The 18257-nt window shown below is 41.2% G+C and overlaps 1 protein-coding gene across 2 annotated transcripts in view; it reads left to right on the forward strand.

Annotated features, from left to right (window-relative positions):
• Positions 1 to 4094: 4094 nt before the first annotated feature.
• RIMOC1 (RAB7A interacting MON1-CCZ1 complex subunit 1) overlaps positions 4095 to 18257 on the forward strand; it is a 31495-nt gene continuing 17332 nt past the window's right edge. Inside the window, exons 1-5 of one of the 2 annotated variants that reach the window (XM_075540978.1) lie at positions 4095 to 4253; positions 8654 to 8760; positions 13006 to 13152; positions 16812 to 16943; positions 17936 to 18050. In XM_075540978.1, coding sequence (XP_075397093.1) covers positions 4154 to 4253; positions 8654 to 8760; positions 13006 to 13152; positions 16812 to 16943; positions 17936 to 18050 — 601 coding nt within the window. In that variant the 5' untranslated portion in view covers positions 4095 to 4153. Of the gene's footprint in view, positions 4254 to 8653; positions 8761 to 10437; positions 10571 to 13005; positions 13153 to 16811; positions 16944 to 17935; positions 18051 to 18257 lie in introns of those variants that run through there. The other variant, XM_075540979.1, reaches the window with a different exon arrangement.

Consider the following 18257-nt stretch of genomic DNA (forward strand, 5'->3'; position numbering starts at 1 on the left):
CTGTATGACATATATTCCCTTTGAAAGAACTGTAAACCCCATTATATATACCCATCGGAAAATACATTTATGCTTGTTCCTGGCATAGGGATAAGGAGTGCCTGTGCTGCTTGTCTGTCTTTATCATTTTCCACAATCGCAAAGCTGTGTTAGGTAGCTGGATAGGGAGTTGTCCCTCTCTATGCCAAGGTGCCCCCTAACTAAAGGAGGTCGCTGCAGAGAATCAGGTGAGCCCAGACAGCCATAAAGGATAGAGGGCATACACACACCCAGACCTTTGAGACAGGAAGCCAGTGCACTTGGGAGGGCCCCAATCTAGGCCAGGTGAGCTTAATTCAGCTAATGGGGTCAACCAGTACCGCCGACCACGCCCCCTAGCGGAGGGCCCTGAAAAAGCCAGGACCAAGAGCCCACTGCCCTCTTTCCAGCTGCTGCTCGGCCTGGCTGCTTCAGTTTTCCCTGGCCTCAGGTTTCCACGCGGGGATGTGAAGTGCCTTGACCGTGCCTGTGGAAAACCTGAAACTTCTATCCTTTATAAAAACTCACGTGGGTCGCAAACGAAGCTTCCAACATGAATTCTTTCTCCTGTGAAGCTCAGGACCGAGCCATTTCTCACCCGAGACACCTAGCAGTTGCTGTGAGGACCCGTTGGAGTGTGGGGGACCCTCACCCCCACCGTGGGGAGCACTGGTGGCACAGTGGGTTATGCCTTCCTTGGTCTACTAACTGCAAAGTCAGCGATATGAAATCAGGAGAAAAAGGAAGCTTCCTAGTCCCGCAAAGGCTTAGTTTTGGAAACACACAGTGGGAGTCCTAGTCTGTCCTGTAGAAAGAATCCCTTACAGTAGGAATGGACTCAATGGCAGTGAATTTGTTTGTTGTTTCCCCAATAATGAGCCACTAAATGAAAAATATAGGCCTGCTGACTGAATGGTCAGTGAGTCAAACCCACCAGCCACTCCAGGGGAGAAATATGAGGCTGTCTGCTCCTATAAACATTTACAGTCTTGGAAACTCCAGAGCAGTGGTTCTCAACCTTCCTCATGCCACGACCCTTTACAATACAGTTCCTCATGTTGTGGTGACCCCCAACCATCAAATTATTTTCATTGCTACTTCATGACTAATTTTACTATGGTTATGAATTGTCATGTAAATATCTGATATGCAGGACGTATTTTCATTGTTACAAATTGAACATAATTAAGGCATAATGATCAATCACAACAATATGTAATTATATATTGTGAAGTATTTATTTCTAATTAAAAATAAATGAAATGTTGTCTTGAAGCATGGTGTAGCATGGGTAATAAGTTTTCACACTGGGTACTCCTATGTGGGTGTTTCTGCATGTGTGAGGACCCACCTGGAGACAGAGGAGCAGTGTCTTGGTTCCTAAACCATTGGAAATATGTGTTTCTGATGGCCTTAGGCAATCCCTGTGAAAGAGTCCTTTGACCCCAAGGAGGTCGCGACCCATAGGTTAATAGCTGTTCTAGAAGATAGCTAGTAAAATTTTTTTTCTCATAGGGTCACTATGAGTTGGTATTCACTAGATGGCAGTGCGTTAGAGGGCTTACTATCTAGTTATGAATCTGTAGTGATGCCACAGAACACAGCAATATGTGCAAGTTAAGACTCCCCTGCGTGATGCAAATGTTTACATGGTCCACTGAAAACTGAAAGGTTGGCGGTTCAAGTCCACCTAGTAGCGCCTTGGAAAAGGTCTAATCTAATTCTGGAAAACCAGCTATTAGAAATCCTATGCAACACAATTCTATTCTAACATAGTCACCATGAGTCATCAAGACTATGTAAGCTATTAGTGAGTTACTGGTGATAACTAAAAATAAAGAAAGAAATTCAATCCCTATTTACTTGAAGCGGGCAAAACTAAAAGGAAATAGGACCCACATGCAAAATATAAAGCAATAAAGGTTCTCAATGAATGGTACAAGTTATAAGTTCTATTAATTCAGAGGCATTCAAGTTAAAGCTTCCTGTGAGATTAACCTCTGCTTACCCACCACCCATTGCTGTGGATATGCCATCCAAAGTGACTCAGCCACAGAACTGCTCCCTGGGCTTTTGAGTCGATGTACCATTAAGAAGCAGATCGCTTCATCTTTCTCTGATGGAGCAATTCTTAGGCTCAAACCACCACTCTTTCGATTACAACCTGGTGCTTCACCCACTGAACCACCAGGCACCCTTGATCTCTGCTTAGTTAATTCTAAATGGGAGGAAGTAACATAAATGGGATCAATTATTTTTTTCAGAAGATATTTTTGTTAGAATGATAATGACATTAATAATTAATTTTTTTAAATAGCACTTTTTTTCATTTGGCTTCCTAACGTTAGAAAAACAGTATAAAATGGAGAAAAACTGCTCATAATTCTTTTCTAGGGCAGGGTTCTCTGGCTTGAAGCACTTTTTTTAGTATGTATTGGTGAGATCTGGCTGTTTTTACCTCTATGGTAGGAGACTACTTACAGGGCTCATTTCGGTATGATCTTTGACAAGTCACAGGAGGCCTGGTGACATAATGGTTTTAGCATTGAGCTACTAATAAAAAGGTGGGCAGTTTGAAACCACCAGCCACTCTGGGAGAAAGACGGGGCTTTCTTCTCCCTCAAATAGTTACCGTCCCTGACACTCACAGAGCAACTTCTATCCTGTCCTAGAGGGTCGCTGAGTCAGAACTGACGGGTCGGCAGTGAGTTGGGCAAACGACAGACAGTCCTCTATTGTAAGGGTCAATAGTTTTATCTCTAGTTTCATCTGGTCTACATGGTCTCAGATCTTCTTTCTCTAAGGCTATGTACACATCAGAGAATCAAATGAGCAGAAATTCCATTTTAAGTATTCTTCCTGCCTCAAGTTTACAATTATTTTACTAATTACTGGAACTCAAAATTTTACTTAGGGTATATATTTAGTGAGGCCTGGCATTTTCAGGTGTCACCTTGATCATGAAACCTTCTTGGCCTTTAGCTTCTCATGATAGCAATATCAACACTACATGATAGCATGTGTTCAGTAAGATATTTAAAGTCAAAATTTTCAAAGAACTATATGCCAGACAGACTGGGCACGGAAGACACACAATTAACCTATGATTCCTGTTTTAGATGTCACTAAACTACTGTTGTCCATCACTTATAAATCACAGCACCCACACTTGCCTTTTTAGAATTTTGTATTAAATATTGTTAAATCTTCCATAAATACTACAGGATGGAGATAATTTAAGCCGTAGAATGCCAAACTTAACATTGTAGTTTTGTTTTGATTATTGGAAAGCAGTCAGGAAATTCAAAATGCAAATTAGACTTGATGGCCGAGAACTCTGAAGCCCACATTCGAAAGCTCAAATTTCATGCACAAGCAACGTTTACAGGAGGTCTCTCAGGGTCTATGGCAACAGAAACAATCGTGCAGCTGCAAAGTTTCGGCCCAAGGACCGCAAGTGGGAGCCAATGCAGGCATCGGAGGTAAAACGAACAGCTGCTAAGGGGAAAGGGGCTCTCAATCTTTAGAAAGTTCCCACAGCGTTTTGGAAGACGAATAACCTCTCCAAGAACTGAATGCTGCAAAGCGGCCGTCAGACTTCCAGTTTCTCTGACCAGCTGATTGTGATAATTTTAAACAACGACCTCAACACAAGCCCAAAGTCAGAAGCCCTTCCAGGACCTTTCCGCGCAGCCGCACTCCGACCTGCCAACAAGCAGCAGCAGAGAAAAGCTCGGGCGTCGACGCCACGCTACCCTCGAGCCAGCCAACCGCTGCCACGCTCTGTTCCTGGCACCCCGCGAAAAGAGCTAGCTGCCCATTGGACGCGCCTGGGAACTGGCTGATTCCTCATTGGTTTACAGGCGCGGGCGGGAGAGAGGCGGGTCCCAATGACAAACCCCGCCCCTCCCGTCTCCCAACCGCTCGGCGTGGTGGGCGGGGCGGCAAGCCGGGAGCCGGAAATAACTCCGGGTCCACTCTGGCCATCCCGAGCTTTGCCGTCTTCCCGACTCGGTGGCTCCGCCCCGCCGCCCGACAAGCTCCGCCCCCCACACCCGGCCGGCCGGCCGCCCCGGGTCAGGTGACCGCCGGCCTGTGTGGTCACGTGGCCGGGGCGCGCCTTTCCGTTGTGGCCATGGCGGCCGCAGACCCCTCTGTGGTGAAGCGAGTGGAGGAGCTCGGGGACCTGGCTCAGGCCCACATCCAGCAGCTGAGCGAGGCGGCCGGCGAAGACGGTGAGGGGCGGGGGCGGGCGAGGCTGCAGCGCGGTCGGCGGTTCAGGCTGGCGCCGGGCGCCGCGGCCTGGGGTTTGGGGGTCTGCCGAGCCGCCGCTGCCCGCGGTCGCGCGCCTGACACCCGACGCGCCGCCCGTTGTCCGCTCCTAAGAACTGGTTGTTGCAGGCCAAAGCGTTTGTGTCTAAAACCGCATTGCGTCCTTTCCCCTGAAACGGCTGACACCTCGGCCGCGCTTGGGAATAGTTTGAGTGGAAGTACGCACGACCGCTCGCGTGACTGAAACGGAATGACAGTGGGCCAATAAGTAATGGGAACCGGGCTTTGCATTCAGTACAGAGGCGGGGGTACCGCGCCCACTTTTTTAAAAAGATGGTCGTTTAATGTTTAGGATTCCAAACGCAGCTAAACGGTGTTGTAAAGAACTTTGCGTTCGTGCGGCGTAGACGACTCTCTCCAGTGCATCTCATTAATGTTTCATCAGCGCCCCAATGAGTGTGAGCGCACTTGGCGTGGAAACCTTTGAGAAGTTTCGTGAAGACCCGGGAGAATCCTCATTCCCCTCCTCTTGCTGCTCAACTGCGTGCAGCGTCTGCGTTGTAGTTGGACGGCATCGAGTTGGCGCCGGCTCCCAGGGAACCGGTGCACAACGGAACAGAACGACACTGAGCAAAACACTCGCCCTGTTCTTAAGGTTCAGTCCCCGCGTGCTACGCTACTTAAGTTTGCATCTGGAGCCTTTGGGACAGTTAGGATTTATATATAGTCTTGTGGACGGTTTCGTTTAATCAGGCTTAGGAACGGCGTGAGGGGCCATTTTCAGGAGCGATGAGGGGTTTGGTGAATTCTTACACTTGCTGTGATGAAAGGAAGGAAGGAAGGGCCCGGGTGGCGCCGCGAGTGCACCGTTGGGTGGTTGGAACCTCTGAGGGCGCAAGAGGACAACCTTGGAAATCCTATGGGGGCAGATGGACTCCGTATTGTGGGTACTAGGTATTGGGCCCCTGTGAGTCGAAATCAACTCGCCAGTGCGTTTCGTTTTGTGAAAAAATTGGCTGTGTATTAGTGAAGATTTATCGAAGGGGTATTGTTTCTTACAGACCACCTTGAAGCCGATTTCGTTTTCGGGTGTGTAGTAAGGATCCTTGGGTGCAAACGCATATCGTTAGTGCAGACACAGGAGTAGCTACTACCTGGAAATTTACGCTAAATAAAGTCTTCTGCGAGCTCAGCCCCTCGCTTCCTCACTCCAGCACCAATCGAGTCTGCCCCAAATGACTTTTAAAAAAAACCCAAACCCCATTTTTATTCACGTACTGCTGAACCCAAAATTCATTCTTGTTTTCCCATGGAATACTTCTTTAGTTTGAAGTCGTTTGCGTTAGTTGAGTATTTCTACTTGAAAAGCTTTATAGTTCTAAAAATTTACCAAAGAAATAAATAGCATTGAAATGATTTCAAACTTACTAAAGTATTTCTAGCAAGAGTCTCTTTTTGAAGTTCAATGATAATTTGATAGCATGTATTTAAGGAGCATTGACCCGTTGACTGGACTATTAGTAGTTTAAATTCACCACAGGAGACAGATGAGGCAGTTGGCTTAAAGCCCCTTTACTCTGTCCTTTATCATTGAGTCACCAGGAGTCCGAACTGACTTAGATAGCCATGGGTACTTGGTCTTTGTTTTTAGAATATATTTGAATTGACTCCAATTTTATTATTTGTTATAGCACCCACAAATTTTCACCCAAAACCTATTGTGATGGAATTAACTCTGACAGGTGTGTGAGAGTAGAACTTTGCTCCATAGGGTTTTCAGTTACTGATTTTGGGGGAGGAGATCATCAGGCCTTCCTTCAGAGGCACCCTTCTTTCTGAGTGGACTCTAACTTCCACCCTTTGGGTTAGCAGCTAAAGGTGTTAACCCTTTGCACCATGGATTCTACATACTTACTTTAGGTTACTGAAATTGGGTAGCTTCTTACTGTCTTCAAATTAGGTCATATATAGCCAGATGTTACTCTGTCCAAGAAAGCTCACTTTTTATTTCTGGTTAATTTATAATTGTGTTGTTGTTAGGTGCCTCTTGACTCCTGCTTCCAAGAGCTTTGATTGTGGATCCAAGCAAGATGAAATCTTTGACAACTTCAGTTCTTTATTATACAATCATGGTATAAAAGCATGTCTTGAGAGGGTTTTTCTTTCCCCCTTCATGATGTTTTAGAACAACCACTTTCTGTTAAACGTTATTTAAGTCTCTGATTTGCCAGTTATTACTTTGGCTCTCTCTCAATGCCATCGAGTTGACTCCGATTTAGAGCGACCCTATAGGTCAGGTTAGAATTGACTCTGAATTTCTAAGACTAACACTTAATGGGAGTAAAAAGCTGTTTTTAATCCTGCAGAGTAGCTGGTGGTTTCGAACTACTGACATTGTAGTTTGCAGTCCAACTTGTAATCACTATTCCCCCAAAGCCTCTTTTATTTAGTATATTTCTGGTAAAAAATTACATTTTTAATATAGACTTTTCTAAAATATAGGGTACATACCCCTGTAGTAATTATTTTAGTGGATTCATCATGTGAAGTGGATTCATCTCCTCAGCAATTCTTTAGTGAGTTAAAGGAAGTTGATTCTGCAAATTAGAAAAGATTAGCGCATAGTAGCTACAAATGCTTTAATTAAAAAATCCATTTCATTAGAAAGCAAAGGGAATATAAAGTTTAGAGCAAGAGGGAAAATCAGAGACAACGAAAGGGGAAGAAGCATAAATTGTGATTAAAAAGTATATCAGAAGTTGTAAATCCATTTTCTTGAGATTTAGAATTCATTTTCATCCAGAATCAGAATGAACTGCCCCTTAGGGTTCCCAAGACTGTCAATCTGTGGGAGCAGGGAGCCTTTCTCCTGATGGGTCTAACCGTTCTGGTGGGTTTGAACTAATGACCATCCCTTAACCCACTGCACCACCAGGGTACTTTCAGATTTGGAAGGAATGAGGCAGTTAAGTTTTAAGGTTTGGAAGAAATTGCTCAAATGCACAGTATATAATTTAAATGTGACAATTGAAAACAATAATCACAGGATTGTTCAGATTGGCTGACTGAGGCATTTCATTTAATCAATCATCTTTTGGAAAATACTTTACAATTATGAAATTACCACTTTTCCGTGGAGTCTCTTTCTATAGATTGATATATTATTTGTACTATCCTAATAAAGTTTTAAAGTTATTTTAGTCAATTTGAATCATTGTGATAAAATAAGCAGTTTGCAAATATAAAATGCATTTAAGAAAAGCTAAAAATGTACCCAGAAAGTTTCCAATCTCTTGCTTACTATGTTAAAATACCATGATACATTTATTTAGTAAGATTAGGCATTGTGAGAAGCTTCATGCTTTACATAAGATAAAAGGGTAAGTAAAACAGTATTGTTAAAAAGTCATAGAAACCTTTATTGAACAAAAATATCAAAAATATGAAGTTAATGTTTTCTGACGTAGGAAGGGCTTTAAAGTTTGTGGGGAAATTCCATTATCATATAATTTCATTTTTCCGTGAGCTTCTTGAAGCTCCCTTTTACCCAGTATCTAGGTCTACGCTTTTGAAGGCATTATATCCACCCCTCTCCCCTTCCCTGATGAATTCTACCCTCCAATTTAGACCACATCAAGAGAGCAGTTTGGGCATCCTTAAGGGACTCAGATTGTGTTTCTTTTAAATGTTCTTTGAGGGTTGGGAATAAAATAAAGTCTAACTTGGTAAGATAATGGCCATAAGGGTGGATGGAGTAAGGTTTCTTAGTAGTGAAATTCTCCTATGACAGCTATTGCTACCCTTGAAGAAGGAGCAAGGTGCACAGTGATAAAAATAGCATGCCTGTGCACAGTTTCCTGGCCTTTCTCTCACCAGTGCAGTTTTCAGTGTCTTAAAACTTTAATATGTCCCCATGATTGTCCCGTGTTTTAGAATATCAAACTTGCCCCTTTGGAGTCCAAAAATAGTGACTATAACTTTCTGAGCTGATCTAGAGATCTGCTTTAAGTAGATCCCTTTGAAAGTCACTGGTTTGATTAGATCCTTTTTTGAAGGCATCTCAATGAGACTAAGACATGTGTATTACTGAGAAAGTTGTCTACAGCCGTCTACTTATCACAGATGCACGTTTTAAACACATGCTTGGTTTGGAATAAACCCATTCAAGTATAAACTGGAAATTAGTAGCAATACTTTTTGACAGACCTTCATAGTCCTTTGTCTGTGTTGTTTCTCTGTTGGCCATATTTTATTTCCATCAGTTCAGGAACATAAAGATACATATATTGCTGATGTTACTGTTGTTGTTTAAATAGTACCCTGGGGCAATCTGAAATAACTGTTATGTTTTTATCCCTTACAGATCATTTTTTAATTCGGGCCTCTGCAGCACTAGAAAAATTGAAACTCCTTTGTGCGGAAGACAAAGAACATTCAAACCCAGCAAACCTTTTAGAACTTTATACACAGGTATTGAAAACGATGGGGCCCTGGCCTCTTTTGAGGGGCGAACTATTTTTAGGTGGTTGACTACAAGGTTTACTGGTAATGAATCAGTTTGTTCTCTGTTTAATATGCCTTACTCTGTTTAAAAAATAACCAACTCATACACACATAGACTTGAAAGGTAGAGTTGATATGGGAAAAAGTAACATTTACTGCTGTGCTGATAAGAAGTCAGGGGAAACATCTTATTGATAAAAGAATGGCTTCACTCAGAGAAACTATTAATGTGTGTATGCAGGATGAGTGGGAGGTGCTACTAAAAGTCATATTTATTTTTCTCTCCCTGAAATTGACCTCTCCTTGAGATTGTTGCCATGATTTCCTGTGCCACTGGACCCTTAGGCAATTCCCATTTTTTCTTTTACTCTCCTTTCAAATTCAGGCCTCTGCACATGACCCGTTTCCTTAAAAACAGTCCAAGCAAACTGACCTGAAGAAATCTAATTGCCTTATAGTAAATAATGATTGTCTAGTACGCCATCACTTTTAAGAGTATTGTCACACGTCCTTTCTCCATCATTGGACTAAATGCTAAGGGACAGTAAAAATGAAGGCGTTATGGAGCGTAGCATAATTTAGCTAAGCTTCCAAGGTCCACACTTAAAGGGTTTACCAAACATTCACAGCAATGGGTGTGCTTGGCCTGTACAGTAGAACCCTGGACCTCGACGCTAATCCGTTCTAGAAAGAGCATTGAGATGCGATGCAATTAAGTTCCAAATCAGTTCATCCCATAAGAAATAACTAAAAATGGATTAATCCGTTCTTGACCACTAAGTTTTTACCCTAACCTTGCCTTTTTATACAAAACATGATGCAGAAATTTCAAAGTAAATAAGTTCAGAGTTAATGTGAATAAGAAACACACGTTAAAAAGTTTTTCAACAACTACGGTATGGCCCATACCTTGAGATTGATGAGGAACTGGATCTGTGAACATGGGTGTGGAGAAGAGGGATGGAGAGAGAGTGTCATTTGGAAGGGGATTCCCCTTTCATCAAATTTACTGGTAGCTGCTTTTCAGGAGTTTTTTTCCCTTTGCCTTTTTTCACTAGGACCTGGCTGGTTTTCTCTTAAAAAAAAAAAAATCTGTCTAATACAGTCTGCTGTTGGCATTTCCATAAATTTTCTAAATTATCATCAGCAATAGTGATAACACGGTTAAGCAGTTTGGTATTATAATTCTTTTCAAAAAACTCTTAGGACCCATGTTTTTTTTTAATCTAAAAACAGTACAGAAAGCTACAAAAACTAAGCTACAAAAACTAAGAGAATTATAACAAAACGCGTGAGACACAGCTGCAAAAGATTTAAACAGTGCGTAATAACAATACCCAACTAATCCTGAATGCCCGAAACACAAACTGTCCACAAATGTCCAGTACTGATGCAGTTGAGTACTGGGGTTCTGCTGTACTTTCTGTCAGGAGCTTCCTAACAGTTTTTGCTTTCAAACATCATCCTTGAATGAGCCTCTTGACATCTATTCAAAAACCCCTAAGGTATTACTCGAATTTAGTAGTAGTTTGTTTAGCTCCCAATCCATTCAGGCAACTGCTTGCTCTTTTGCATATGATGGGTACCATTGTTTCTCTCACATGGGCGTGTTCTAAACATTTTCCCTTATTTCCAGGAATAAGACAACTTAGAGCAAGAAATTCAGATTTCCCAGATCCTCTTGGATCCACTTAAGACTTTGCATAAACAACTTAAGTTCTGTAGAATGAATAATCTTACCTGGAAGCGCTGGTGGCACAACGTGTTAAGCTTTCAGGTACTAACCACAAGTTCAACAGTTCGGAAACCTCCAGATGCTCCCAGGAGAAAAGTGAAGCTTTCTATTAACGACTTTCATACCAAAGGAACCCAAAACCAAATGCACCGTCTTCCAGTTGATTCTTACTCACAGCAACCTAGTAGGACACGGCAGAATCACCCCTATGGGTTTCTGAGACCGTAACTCATTATGGGAGTAGAAAGCCTCATCTTACTCCAGCAGAGGGCTGGTAGTTTTGAACTGCTGACATTGTAGTTAACAGCCTAACTTGTGTCCACTCTGCCACCAGGGCTCCTTACAAAGGAAACCGACTTTGGCAGTTGTTGGCGGGTTTTTACTGTGTTTGCTAGCTTCCATTTCACCCAAGTTGTCTCTACAAGAAGAAGAGAAATGAAGGGGAGCTGGTGAAGGGTCAACTAACTGGGGGGTTTGATTGGTAGTTTAAACTATTGAATACAAAGTTGATGATCTGAACTGTAAACCCTTACCTAACTTACACTTAAAAATTGTTATTAAAAATGAGAGATTCACAGCCTCGGAAACCCATAGCGCCAGTGGGTCAGAATGAGTTGGAATTCACTCAATAGCCATGGGTTTGAAATTGGGGGTGTTCTTGGTGTAGGCCTTCCATATAGTTAACACCTATCACTTAAAAGGGTCATTGTGCTAGGTAGTGTTATAGAAGCCCTGGTAGTATTGTGGGCTAAGCATTGGGCTGCTAATGACTGGTTATCTGTTCAAAGTCACCAGCTACTCCACTGGAGAAAGATGAGGCTGAGATTGACATTGTGGCAGTACTGTAGATGCTTTGTTTTGTTTTTCCCTAGGTAATACTGTAAATCCTTTATACTCATTTGTTCTATTCTCAAATCAATGAAGAAACTGAGGCTTAAGATAAAAGTGACTTATCTTTGATTGGTTATGTGATTGGTGGTAAAATTGACACTCGAACCTGGCTTTCTTTCTCCTACTCAAAGAAAACAGAACAAAACTCCCTGCCATTAAATGGATTCCGTGGAGTAGCTTGTGGTTTCCAATTGCTGACCGTGCAGTGAACAGCCCTACACGTAACCGCTAACTCACCAGGTCTCCTCACTCTCAGTCTAGCAGGTGGGAAAGAGAGAAGGGCTGGGTGAGTGTGAGGTGTGTTTGCACAGACTCTCTCCTTTGTGCTTAAGGAATGCCCCGGGGACTTCGTGTTTGAACTGCATCATGGGAATGGTATCCTCCTTCCAGGTGCACGGAAATATTCTCAAGAGTCAGTATATAAGACAAGAGGCTTTTAACTTGAGAAAACAGCCATTCAGAAAAATTTAGAATAATACACGGCTCTGGTGGCACAGCCGTAGATGTGCTCACTGCTAACTGGAAGGTTGGTGGTTTGAATACACCAGGTAGCTACTCAGTAGGAGGAAAGACTTGACTTTGAGCTCCCATAAAGACGACAGCCTAGGTCAGCCTGTGATGCCGGGCTGCCTCCTGCTTCAGGGTTTCTATGAATTGTAACTACTCAGCAGCATACACACAACATCATATACACACACACCCCATATGTAATGGACTCTAGTGATACACTTTTCATCATGATATTTCTTGTGATTAATTTATAGTGATTGAAACAAATCCCATCTTATTTTCTGAAAGGAGCAAACAGCAAAAGCAAACTCACTGTCAGAGAGTTAATTCCAATTCATAGTGACCCAAGGTAGGGTTTCCAGGCTTACACATCTTTACGGGAGCAGGCAGCCTTCTCTTTCTCAGATAGGAGTGACTGGTGGGTTTGCAGTGCCAACCCATTGCTTATCCCACAATATCATGAAGCCGAGGGAAGCACTGTCATTGTGAATTCCGAATTTTAGTCGGGTACTCATACTGTTATTTCATAAGGTCTGCTTTGAATTATGCTTACAGCCAGGAATTCCTTCGTTTTTTCTAATATAAATGCACCCTGCTGTTAGCTGCTATTAATTCTGCCCTTGTCTCATAGTGTAAAAGAGCTAACTGCATAAACATTTATAAAAGAACTAAAGAAGTCCTGGTTCTGCTCGATCCCTATTAGCAGTGGATTGGAGTGTTATGATTCATAAGGTTTTCATCGGTTGATTTTTAGAGGTAGATTACCAGGCCTTTTTTCATCATCTTTCTTACTAAAGAAGTTTCCCACTGAAACCTGCTTAGCATCATAGCAACATACAAGCTCCCACTGGCAGGTGGGTGGTGGCTATGCCTGGGCCACTTTGGCCAGGAACTGAACATGCCTCCAACATAGAAGGTGAGAATTCTACCATAGAATCACCAAGTTCTTCCTCAAATGCTTGGTACAGGTTTGAAATAACTTGGTAAATAAAGCATCTGCATATAAAGTTAAACTAGTCGCAGTTTTTCTTTCAAGATTAAATCATATAAAGGTTTTTTTTTCTCTATTTCTTCAGGCTATTTTGGACATGACATATTTTGAGGAGAACAAGCTAGTAGATGAAGATTTTCCTGAAGACACTTCTCTACAGAAAGTAAAAGATCTACTCAGTTTTCTTTCAGAACCAGAAATTTTAGTAAAGGAAAATAATATACATCCAAAAGTAAGTTTTACAGTCCTTGAAATTATAATGGAATGTTGGTAATTCTTACTGTACTGTTCTTTAGAAAGTATATTTTTCTTCTTAATAGAATCTGTCTCTGTTTTGAATTAAAATGGAAAGAGGGAGGTGTGAGAGTCTCAACACTTCTCACGAATGCCAGCAGATAAAAGTCATGTGCTGGGTAACATCTAACTGAACACAAACCAATGGTCCCTACTCCTATAAAAAATGGTCTGTAACAAATGGGTGCTGCCTTGCTCTGCACATGATTATTACTCCAAAGCCTGAACTCACTACTATCAAGTCATATAAAATGGGATATAGCCCCTTTGTGTGTTTCTAAGATTATAAATCTTTATGTGAATAGAAAGTCTGTCTTTCTCCAGTGAAGGAGTTGGTGGTTTTGAACTGCTGATGTTGCAGTTAGCAACCTCACCAGGTTGTGTTAGCGATACTTTCTTATGCCTTTAAAGTTGTTTATGCATAGAAATGTTCTCTAGATACTAAGACAAACATCTGACTTGTGCCACATCTGAACCGTATCTAGGTATATGTTTGACTTAAAGACAGATTTAGAACAGAACTCATTTGCGATCCTGCCTGTACGTAATACGGTGTTTGCATAACATTAAATCAGGAAAAATCCTGTTTCACATGGACATTAAACCACCAGACTAAAATCAGTTGTGACTCATAATGGCCCTATAGGACAGAGTAGAACCATGCTTTGGGTTTCTGAGGCTGTAAATCTGTACGGGAACAGAACATCTCAACTTTCCCTGGCTGAGCTGTTGGTGGTATTGAACTGCTAACTCTGTGATTAGCAGCCCAAAGCTTAACCTTCTATGCTACCAGATCTCTTTACATTAAGTGATACAAGAATATATTTTATCCGATTTTCTTCAAGATATTTGTGTAATGGAATTAATTGTGGTTCCTAATCATTTTTAAGCACAAATATTCCATTTCTCTCCTATTTTTATCCAAATATTGTATTTTCTTACAGTTTCCTAATTGATTTCATTAACACTGTTCTTTCTTTGTTAGTCCTGTGCATCATTCTAGGTCAATTTGCATGAAAGGACAATGCCAATGTCAAAACTCTTTTCTACTTTCCCATTATGTGTGCCACTGCCTAATCTCTTATTGCTGCTCCACCTATTAAAAACAAACCCACTGCCACCAAGTGGATTCCGACATAGTAACCCTGTATAGGATTTCATGGCTGTAATTTTTAAAAATCATTTTATTGGGGGCTATTACAGCTCTTATCTCAATCCATATATCCATTGTGTAAAGCACATTTGTACATATGTTGCCATCATCATTTAAAAACCATTTTATTTCTACTTGAGCCCTTGGTATCAGCTCCTTATTTTTTTTCCCTCATGAACCCTTATAATTTATAAATTATTATTATTTTTTAATGTTTTACACTGACTGCTGTCTCCCTTCATCCACCTTTCTGTTGTTTGTCCCCCTGGGGAGGGGGGCGGTTTTACGGTTATATGTTGATCATTGTGATCGGTTCCCCCTCTTCCCCACCACATTTTCCCTACCCTCCTGGTTATTGCTACTCTCGTTATTGGTCCAAGGATCCTGGATTCCCTCTGTTTCCAGCTCTTATCCGTACCAGTGTATATTCTCTGGTCTAGTCAGATTTGTAAGGTAGAATTGGAGTTATGATAGTGGGGGGGGGGTGAGAAAGCATTAAAGAACTAGAGGAAAGTTGTATGTTTCATGGGTGTTATGCTGCACCCTGGCTGGCTTGTCTCTTCCCTGTGACCCTTCTGTGAGGGGTTGTCCAATTGTCTATAGATGGGCTTTAGGTCTGCGCTCTGCCCTCCCCCTCATTCACATCAATAATGATTTTTTGTTCTGGGTCTTTGATGCCTGATATATAATCCCATCAACACCTCATGAACACAGTCTGGTGTGCTTCCATGTGGGCCTTTTGCTGCTCAGCTAGATGACCACTTGGCTGTGCATTTTTCCAGGAACAGATAGCCTCATTGTTCTGTGGATCAGTTGGTATGTTTGAACTTCTGACCTTGTAATTAGCTGTCCAATTCTTGCCCAACAGCGCCACCAAGGTTGCTTTCTCTGTTAGTTGTTCCCCCCCCCCTGTGTACATTCTGCCATTGAATAGTACAAGAGCTTATTGATCGCTAAGCTCCAGCACCCAGGACACAGTGACACTGTAATGATAGGTAGAGTTGCTGATTCTGTTCTGATTTTGCACCCTCTTAATCTGACTGCTCAGCATTAGAAATATGTTTATGTATGAACTAGTAGGAAATGAGTATGACTAGTATGAACTACTTAGAACTAGTGTGAAATGTCTCGGCTCTTGACAGGTGCCTCCTATGTACTCCCTCGCTCCTTCACTGCCATCACATTGAGTCTGACTTACAGCAACCCAAACTGGAACTGCCCCTGTGGGTTTTCGAGACTTTAAATCTTTATGGGAGTAGAAAACCTCATTTTTGTCTCGTGAAGCACCTGGTGGTTTCAAAGCTCTGACCTTGCAGTTAGCAACCCAATACATAACTTACTATGTTACTAGGGCTCCATTCCCAAGCCCTACTTCTTCAAAATAAGAAATCAAGAAAATAATCTAGGGAACTTTTGTCGTTTCTTTACTTTTCATTTTAAAAGGTCTTCTCTCTATAGGATAAAGTTGAGGAATAATAACCCAGAACTTTGAAAACAGTCTAACCTATTTCTAATGTAGCCTAAGGAATGAACCTGAAATATGTCCCAAGGAGTATATGTTACGATAGTCACAGCAATAATTTATGATACTGAGTGTAGAAATTACCTCCATGTCCAAGAGGGGAAATTTGTCAGTGTCCTGCAGTGTATCTAAAGTGGCACGATGTTAAATGTTGAGAACAAAGTGTCTTGATTTCTTAAAGTTTGATATATGAGGGAACTTCGAAAAGTTAGTGAAAAAAATTGTGTTGTCTTTTTTCCATAAACTTTTTGAAGTCCCATTGTATTGTTAAATGAAAAAGCAGGCTGTAAATCTATGAGTATATCTAAGATATAATGCTGTTTGTGTTTTAAAATTAGAGTGGTACAGATGAGATCCTGGCAAATTATTAGCCTATTTAGATCTTGAGAGCACCACTAAGGAGTCACTTGAAGTCACGTAGGAAACACAAGGTTGCCCTTTCAAAGAGCTTGCTCATCGGTGCACTCCCCTCAGGATCCTACTTGGCCATGCATGCATAACTGAGTAAATGTTTGCTGAAAAAAATGAATAGATCTTTTAAACGAATTTGATAACCCCTACATGTAATTTTTCATTCGTTTTTCTCAGTTGTAGTGAAAATAGCTATGATCTTGCTTCAAGTAACGTATTCTGGAAAGCTATTTTTTACTCAGAGGTTGTAGTACTTATATTTCAAGTATATTAAAGAATTGACCACTAAAATGTATTTGAAGTTATTTTGTATAAAAATTATTTGTAAATTGAGCACATTTTTCTTTTCATGTAGCATTACATTTTGATCCAGCTGGTTCTAACTAAGGCATTCCTGTGTTAGTAAAAGTGGGTGAGACAAGAGCGTTTTGAATTCCTGTTTCTTCACATTATCTTTGGTTTTACAAATACCAAGCTCCTTTCTGTAGCTGTGATCTTTGGTGTGTTGCAGCATGGCGGTTTGCTTGGGGATGAGCTGCTGGAATGCCTGTCTTGGAGGAGAGGAGCCCTGCTCTACATGTACTGTCATTCTCTGACCAAAAGGAGAGAGTGGCTCTCAAGAAAATGTGCTCTGCTCCAAAAGGTAGCATTCCTTAGACATTGTTTCTGTCGATGCTTATCATTTTCAGAAGGCTGCCTTGGTGGAGTGCAGCCGAGTCAAAGGGTCTGAGTTTGAGTTCCAGGTCTTCTTCAAAGCTCTGTACCCTTAAGTAAACTGGGATTGTTGTGATGATAGAATAATAAACTTCAGATTTTCATGAGCTAGATGAAAAAGATGATGCTTTATATGCCCATTAAAAGTTATTTTCTCAAAATCCCATAACGGTACTTCTATCCTGCCTGTAGGATCGCTATGAGTTGGAAATGACTTGATGGCATTGAGGGTGAAGGGCAAGAAACTCCATGTTGCTTAAAGTTCTTGATTTTTTTTCCAAATATAATTACATTATTTAGATTAATTCCTAAGCATATTTTTGGGAGGACCTGAAGAAAACATTTGGTTGTAGGCCTCTTTCTGCCAGCTGATCACTCCTAAAGAACTCACCACGATCTAGAGCCTAGACAGTGGGTGCCTTCTGATCCATCTTCACACTTTTGACCAAGAATTCACCCTAAGGCCATCCGCCAGCATTTTGTATTGCTTAAGGTTCTCACTGAGGCTGCATTTGCAGTGATTTAGACGGGTTTGGAAATGGGAGGTCACCCTTTGAGATGTAAAAGTTTGACTGTGGTGTTTCTGTAATAAGTAAGTTTATACATATTTTAAATAAGTTACTATAGAACCTGTCTATCATTTCTTCCTCTGATATATTTAGCCATGTATATTATGAAAATGTGTGCTTGGTTAAGGCGGTGTGTGTGTGTGTATGTTTTAATTGAGCTCTTAGTAATTTGGGCATTTGGGGGCATATATTTGTATTATGTAGTGAATTTCTTGTCATTGAAATATTACATCCAATATATGTATAACGTAGCCCATTTTCTCCTCAGTGAAAAATGAAGGAAGTAAACATTTGAAATTTCTACAATTTTGCCTATAATACTTTTGATTCTTTGGCTTTGACTTTCATTCAGTACCTTGTTGATGGAATCAGTTACTTGCTACAGATGCTAAATTACCGATGTCCTATCCAGCTAAATGAAAGCGTTTCCTTTCAAGACCTTGAGACAGCTAAATTACTGAGTGAAGGTAATGTGATTCTTTTGAAGTCTTTGAAGTGTTTTAAAGCTTTTGAAGACGTTAAGAAGTTCATTAGATTTCATTCTCATCTAATTAATTACAAGTTTATAGGCAACAAAAGGTCTTTTAAAAATGTCTTGTGTAATCAAGGCAAATAATGCTATCATCTTCCACGTAGTAATTTTTGGGAGAATTACATATTATGGTTAATTTCTA

The sequence above is a fragment of the Tenrec ecaudatus genome, chromosome 2 (genome assembly GCF_050624435.1).
Source record: "Tenrec ecaudatus isolate mTenEca1 chromosome 2, mTenEca1.hap1, whole genome shotgun sequence".
NCBI classification, from domain to species: Eukaryota; Metazoa; Chordata; class Mammalia; order Afrosoricida; family Tenrecidae; genus Tenrec; species Tenrec ecaudatus.